The following is a 7,822-nucleotide window of genomic DNA, read 5'->3' as shown; positions in this document are numbered from 1 at the left end:
AATTGAAATGAAGCTAGCACAACTAAGGAACTGAAGTTCTTAGTTTAATTCAACTTCAAATGGTCACATGTCACTAGTGACTACCACACTGGACAGTGCAGGTATAGATGGAGCTCAAATCAGAGTCTTGAAACTTAATGGCTCTAACCTTAGGCAAGTTATGTAACATCTAAGCCTCAATCCCTCCAAGTAGAATGGGGATAGCCACTGCACCTAAATCATAGGGTTGTCCTATTGTCCTGAGCAACATTATGTAAAGCACTTAGCCCACAGCCTACCACATAGTTATCTAGAGTTGGGAACGTCACCGCTGGTTTGCATGTCCAGACCCTACCTGGGAGAAGGGCCTAGCCTATGATTTTAGAACCCTCAGTTGCAGGTTTGCATGTTTCAGCTAACACTCCACTCTGAGTGCAGGCTCATAAGGACACCATACGGTTGTAAATTGGCTTCCATGTCCCAGTCCCGGCTTTTGAGGGTCAGTTCTCTCCTTATGAACAAATTAGCAGGCTCTGGGCTTGTAAGATCAAGGAGTACTGCACGACCGCCCCCGCCCGGCCCAGATTTGATCTGATTGACTTTGGCTTCCACCTACTGTTTAAAATGTGTATGTTGGAGTAGGGACAGCACAGGGGAGGGGGTTACTTTCCTGACTGTAGCCCAGGACATTTGGTGTTTTTGAATAGGCACCGTTCAGCCTGGCTTCAGTATTAGGAATAAGGTACTCTTTTTATTCCATCCTCTATGGAGACAAAAAGCTGCTCCTCTTTTGAGTACTGACCTACATAGATTTCCATTTCTTCAGCCTCAGGCCAAACAACTGGACAGGGCAGCAGAACAAGACTGTCTCCTCAGGATCCTGCCAAAGGCACTGTCCTCTCCAACCTGGACCCAGCCCCACTTGCCCTGACTGGTTGCTTACACCCAGAGTGCACACTCACAGGAAAGGGGCTCTGCTGGCTGCAGGTGATCATCTTGTCCCTTCTCTGCCTTAGTGTGTGTTATTGCCATTTCAATGTCAGTGGTTTTTTATGTATTTTCTTCCAGTCTTTGCTGCTGAGATCTGACTGTATATACTATTTTGTATCCTTTCATGTATTTCTTTCATATATTTCAATGCAACCCTCAACATCATCGTCATAAATCTCTCCAGCAAAATGCTGGAGGCCTCCCTCTTCTGAACCTTTACATGCTGCTGGCTGGCATCAAGCAGAGGTCATCACTGGGCGCTGAACAGGTCAGCTCTCTAGGGCAATGTGAGCAAAGTGTTGGGGCTCATCCTTGATCCTTTATGCCCTTTTGGCAAGATTCCTTTCTCAGTCACAGAGCAGATGGACACACAATCTTGTTCTCCCAGGGGCTGCATTCTTGGGAGTCTTTTCCCTGCGCCTTGGGCGCCTGGTCAGGGAGGTTTGTACAAGCCTGTGCACAACACAGCAGTCTGTCACGAGGCTGGGCCAACCTTTTTTTTTTTTTTTTTTTTTTAAACAGACTCTTGCTCTGTCATTCAGGCTGGAGTGCAGTGGTGCAATCTCAGCTCACTGCAACCTCTGCTTCCCGGGTTCACAAGCAATTCTCATGCCTCAGCCTCCCAAGTGGCTGAGACTTAACAGGCACACACCATCACTCCCAGCTAAGTTTTTGTATTTTTAGTAGAGACCGCGTTTCGCCATGTTATCCAGACTGGTCTCAAACTCCTGGCCTCAAGTCATCCACCCACCCCAGCCACTCAAAGTGTTGGGATTACAGGCATGAGCCATGGCGTCCAGCCTGAGCCAACCTCTTCTGAGCCATAGTCCAACTGTACTACAGCTGTATCCAAAAGGTACCATGTATCTCCCAGGGTAACCTGAAGACCTAACTGGGCACACTAGCTGTCCTGATTCCTTTCCATTTCAGATCTTTAAGGCCCATCTCTTCTAGATCAGTGTAAATATCTGAACTTGGTGCTTCAACCCAATTGGTCTTGGGATTCATCCTTTTCCTACCCAGCTCTCATTCTCTTCTAGGCTATTCCATGGCCTCTTCCACATACTACATTTGTGGTCCTGGGCAAGTTACAACAACACTGAGCATCTTGTCACTTCACCCAACCACAGGCTAATCCCAGGCCATGTGCACATCCCAGGATTAGCTTGTGGTTTATCAGTTATTTTGTCAATTTTTTGTTTGTTTGTTTGTTTGTTTAATACAGGGTCTCACTCTGTTGCCCCGGCTGGAGTGTGGTGGCAATCAGAGCTCACTGCAGCTTCAATCTCCTGGCTCAAGTGATCCTCCTACCTCAGCCTTCCAAGTAGTTGGGACTACCCACATGCACCACCATGCATGGCTAATTTTTTGTTTTTTTGGCTTTTTTGTTTTTTTAAGTAGACACGAGGTCTGACTACATTGCCCAGACTGGTCTCAAACTCCTAAGCTCAAGCAGTCTTCCCACCTTGGCTTCCTCAAGTGTTGAAATTATAGCGTGAACCACTGTCAGGCTCTTTTGTCAGTGCTATCAACCTCTAACATCCTCACACCAGACAAGACAGGTGTCTGTATTAAAACTTTATTACAAAATTATAAAGCAGAGCTCTGTAACAAAATAATACACATTTGGGTTTGCTTTAACCTCCAAGTAAGTCTGAAAAAATCTTAATGTAAGCCACTTGAAGTAACAATTCACATCCAAGAAATTTCCACAAATTTATACAATGTATATTGAGCACTAGTTCCTGTACAGCTTACTCTTATTAGTTTGGATCCAACTATTCCAATGTATTATGAACCAGTCAGCTATCTGTCTTTTGAAACAAGTCTTAACTGAAATTTCAGAGCAATCAGCAAAAGCTACGGAATAATTGTAAGAATTAGATGTTTCCATGATAATTAAAACCAAGGATCCATGAGGGGCAGGAGGGAAGATTCAAAGATTTTAAAAAATTAAATTTTAGATCTTGGTTAAATATGAACTGGAATGGGATCCTGGAACTCCCAACTTTTATTTGGTGTAATAAAAATGATGCAAAAAAAAAAAAAAAAATCAGGGTTGTTTGACACCTTTTTTCCTAAAGGGAAACTTTCACCAAAAGGGGATAAAAGACTTAAAAGGCAAAATGAGTAAACGACCTCAGTTTTAATTCTTACTGAGGTTACTAACCAGCTATCAGTATATTATTTTCGGGTTGGAGGAGGAGGTAAGGCTTCAGCAGAGAAAGCAGGTTGTAAGTAGAGGGCCAGCTTCTGCCCTTAAGTTACTGCTAGATCTTAACTGAATTGCACATACATAGATCTGTTTTACAGAGGAACTGAGCAGCTGAATGAATGATCCTTTGCTAAATTGGTAGGCATTGTAAACGATAGTATTTACTGCCCATGAGAAAAGCGGAAAGGGATGTCTTCATGAGCAAATCTGATTCCCCCAACTCCTGCAAAGGCTGTGGTTCAGAATCAAATCATCCAGGACTTTGTATAATGTTGAGGTAAGTGGCCCAGTGTTCAGCTGACAACTACTTTATGCAGTTATTTCATTCCTCCAAAGGGGTTTAGTGGTTGGTGATGGAAGGAAAGCATAAATATATCTGTACCAATGTAATAAGTCCCTTTAGAGGTTTCCCTCTGCCATCCAGTGTCATGATTGGCTCTAGTCTCAGATTTTTCAGCTGCATGGGAGGGATAAGGGGTGGGAGTTGTCTGCCAAGGCATTTAGGGTTTGCATAGTTTATCCATTGGTAATGGGAAAACACTGCTCTCCTGATAATGTGTTTTGTGCTTGGCCACGCTTCTCCAGCAAACTCTTAAGCCCTCCAGCTCCTCTAGGGGTGTAAAGACTGTGAGGGCTCAAAAAAATCACTTACTCATTGTATGGTCCTTCCTAAAGAGCCTAGAATAAATGCTTTCTCCTCCTGGGTGTGGTGGCTCATGCTTGTAATCCCAGCACTTTGGGAAGCCAAGGTGGGCAGATCACAAGGTCAGGAGTTGGAGATCAGCCTGGTCAACATGGTGAAACCCCATCTCTACTAAAAGTACAAAAATTAACCAGGCGTGGTGGCGGGCGCCTATAATCCCAGCTACTCCGGAGGCTAAGGCAAGAGAATTGCTTGAACCTGGGAGATGGAGGTTGCAGTAAGCCAATACTGCACCACTGCACTCCAGCCTGGGCAACAGCGACTCTCAAAAAAAAAAAAAAAGAAAAGAAAATGCTTTCTCCCTGACCTGCCCCCAAAAATCAGTAGGCTAGGAAAGGAAATGAAAGTAGGGTCTCCTTACTCCCCACCAACCTGGGAAATAAAGACTTGAACTGTCGGCTCACAACAGAATCCAGTCTCATTCAGTACCTCCTGAAAGCTCTTAAGTGCTGTCTTAACGTTTGCTCTCCAGGAACTTTAAGAGAAGTCTGGCCAGAGAAGAGCACAGGCTCTTTGCCTAAATCTATTTCTTCAATGAGACCAAACTTAAAACTACCATGGATTAGGGAGGGATTTCATTCTCAGGGGAAAATGGCTTAAGACTCCTTCAAGTTAGGAAAAGGATCAGAAGCCAAGTCAATATTAAGCAGAAGGCCACTGCCTCCACCCATTGCGTCCCCTTTCCACATAAACTAAGGATGGTGCAAATCAGGTCCCAAGAGAAGCAGCAGCAGGGATTATGCACACACTCTCCCCTGCAGACAGAAACAAATTTCCCAGCAGTTTGGGAGCCTGATGTTTTGTTGGCTCCCAGAGTTGGGTCAGGAGACCAACAGCTTCCAATCCCAGCATTTAAGGAAGCAACTCTTAATAACTTTGAAATTTTTCTATAGCATTTGTGTTTCATTTCTCACAAAAGATAAGTTTACTGGTCTAAAATCTGTCCTAAGGACCACTATCGGTCTGGTAAACTAACATTTTTGGTCCAAAGAAATAAATGGATTTAGGCAGTGTAGCAAGAGACTTTAGCAAAGAGTTAAAGCACAGAAAGCTGGAGAGACCAGAAATTTAAATCCAAATGTGCTGGGCAGGAGGACTTCTGATTGATGAAACACATGGGCAAGCATTTCCCATGTGGGGAGGGGATGGGCTGGGTACAGGAGAGGGGGTGAAACTGTGTCTAGGTTCAGGGAGAAAGACAGGACCCAAGTTCTGGAAAGTTCTCTGTTCATCAGTTACCATCATCACTCCAAGATCACTGAACCAAGAACATACCCATGTGATTTATACAAGTTCCCACTGGCCTTGGGCTTTGTCAGCCAAGAGGTACACCCCTGTGGCAAGACAGGCATGCTCAGGGGTGACATGCATCTTGCTTGCCCTGGTCTTGGGAACACTGCAGTATTTCTACTAGCTTGCTCTTCTGCAAGCTGGCCAACCCTGAGCCCAGACACCCCAGGCTATTTCCCTGTAAGGCACTGAAGAAACCGATGCAAGCTCTCAGGACCGGAAGACATGCACAGCTCGGATTACATACTGCCGGCAGATGGGACATTCATTCATGCGCTTGCCACACTTGGTACAGGTTACCATGTGGCCACACTCCAGCAGAACACAGTCAATGGGTGAGTCCATGCAGATCTTACACAGGTTCTCCTCCAAGCCTGATGGTACTGCTCCCCCTGTACAAACACACAGGGCAGAAAAAAAGGGGCAGAGGAGTAAGTGAGGAGACTGTCTTAAGTATATAGGGGTAACTGGGGGAGGGAGGTGGGAGATAACAGGTACACTGTGAACAAACTCCCAATGCACAGGCTTCCCTCAAATACAGCTCCTCCAAGGAAGCATTTCCTCAGTAACCAACTCGGGTTACTTGTTTAATCCACACTTCCTCCCCTCCAACAGGTATAGATTTGAAAAGTACAGTACTTGTGGATCAGATACATCCCAGAACATGAGAACCAAGACAAAGTCCTCAAAGCTTCAAAGAAATAATTTCCAGACAGCTAAGGCTATAATACAGTGAGTGTGTGAGTGGCACTTAGGGACTCATTATCCCCTGAGGCAGAACAGGCTAAAAAGATAAAACTGGTTCAGAAAAGTTTAGATAGAAATGGAACTGTGGTGAATGGTTCATTAAGGATCACATGGCTTATCTATAAACATATCCTCCATGTAATAAAGTCAAGGTTCATGGGGGACCCCTCTGCTATCTCACGAACTACTCCCAGGCTTCCTAAGGAAACTTCCTGGTGGAGAAGCCTGGCAGAGATTATTGCTCCCTCTTTCTACCCCCACAAAACTTTTTTATACCCCCATGACTGTTTATCACATTGGATTAAAATTTTGAGTTTACCTACTTACTGCCCCAGTAGACTGTGAGCTCTTTAATTCTACATATTCAATCAATTTTTACAATTATATGCTTAGCATTTATTCCATGCTCCGAGGTTAGATACTCATCTTTGAAGCCCCCAGTGCCAGTCATATGGTAGGTACTCTAAATGTCTGATGAATGAACATCTTCCCAAGGGAATGACAACATCCCACATTTACTGAATGCTTACCGTGTGCTAGGCAGGGTCCTGAAAGCTTTGCATGTATTAACTCACTGAAACCTCACAAAAACTATGAAGTAGGACCTCTTGTTATTTTCATTTTATAGATGAGGCCAACCGGGGCAAAAAAATAAGTGGCTTACCCAAGGGCACACAGCTGCTAAGTCGAGGAGCCAGGATGCAAACCCAGGCAGGCTGGCCCCACAGCTCCTGCTCTAGAATGGCCTTCTGCCTAACTGCCCTAAGAGTATAAACTATCCACAGAGATCAACTGCCAAGTGCACAGAGTTCTCAATAAATGCTAACTGGCCTGTGTCACTAGCAGAATATAGTGGGCATGACTAGTATCCTAGTAGAGCTGACCCAAACAGAAAAAGTCATGTTCAAAAGCCCAGCCATCTCCAACATGTCTTAAATTGTAGCCTGAAGTAGGTACCCATAAAAAGGAACTGATCTCACACAAGTCACCTCTACCATCTGGGGGTTGGCCACCCCATAGAGGAATTCTCCCTTATTGCATCTATACTTTCTCTTTTCTGGACTATTCAAAAGTTAAAAAATACTTCCCCTTAGCAGGTAGGCTGGATGTGAAAGGGAGTGAAACCTATTTGCCTCTTTTGAGGTGCTGTTGGCCCTAACAGAAGTTTAGAGACTACAAATACCTAAGATGAGTGGGAATAATTTATAATTTTCAATTACTCATTCTCTGAGGAGTAACAACAAATGCATTAACTCAGCTGTCAGCATTCTCCCAGGGAATCAGACAAAGAAAGGAAGCACCAAGTAGATCAGCCTGATCTTGGTACCAGGTGATGCTGGGGGGCGGGGTGGTGGGGGTAGGTCTAGAACTCCAAATGGTTTTGGGGAATTGAGAAAAGCTCAGCGGTTTTTTATGTCTGATGCCCATTCTGAGCAAAAGGCCATTTTACTAAATAAATTTGGGAAGTCTTCTGAAATAGTTTTAAAATGCTTGCAGGCTAGTCCAAGACTACTCTAAGAACGTCCTCTTGGGAGGGAGTTCACAACCACATACCCTTGAGGCTTTTTGAAAACACATAGCATATTTCAGAATGTCCCCACAGATGGTCAGGAGTTCTGCAGTGTGTTCTGGGAGTACCTGAGGGCCCAGCGTGGTCTTTAAGTGAATGGCAGCTGAGCTGAGATATATAGCTTATGCCCAGAGAGTAGCACATGTGTTAGCTCCAGAGTAGCTCTAACCATTACCGGCCCTGTACAAACAGGGCTGTCTTAGGTCACCACCCTTTCTTTTTGGTTAGTAACAGAAGCTGCTAAACACCCTGATTCCCCAGAAGGTGCACACAGAGACCCTCCCTACCCAGACCAGAACTGAACACACCAGGATTTTTTTAAAATGAG

The 7,822-nt window shown here is 44.7% G+C and overlaps 1 protein-coding gene across 2 annotated transcripts in view; it reads right to left on the bottom strand.

The window, feature by feature from the left end:
* Positions 1–2,357: 2,357 nt before the first annotated feature.
* RFFL (ring finger and FYVE-like domain containing E3 ubiquitin protein ligase) overlaps positions 2,358–7,822 on the bottom strand; it is a 64,919-nt gene continuing 59,454 nt past the window's right edge. For both annotated transcript variants that reach the window (XM_011968579.1, XM_011968580.1), the window contains exon 7: positions 2,358–5,569. In XM_011968579.1, coding sequence (XP_011823969.1) covers positions 5,388–5,569 — 182 coding nt within the window. In that variant the 3' untranslated portion in view covers positions 2,358–5,387. The remainder of the gene's footprint in view (positions 5,570–7,822) is intronic.

Source organism: Mandrillus leucophaeus, unplaced genomic scaffold, assembly GCF_000951045.1.
Source record: "Mandrillus leucophaeus isolate KB7577 unplaced genomic scaffold, Mleu.le_1.0 Scaffold849, whole genome shotgun sequence".
In the NCBI taxonomy this organism is placed as follows: domain Eukaryota; kingdom Metazoa; phylum Chordata; class Mammalia; order Primates; family Cercopithecidae; genus Mandrillus; species Mandrillus leucophaeus.
This window is presented reverse-complemented; position numbering and strand designations above follow the sequence as displayed.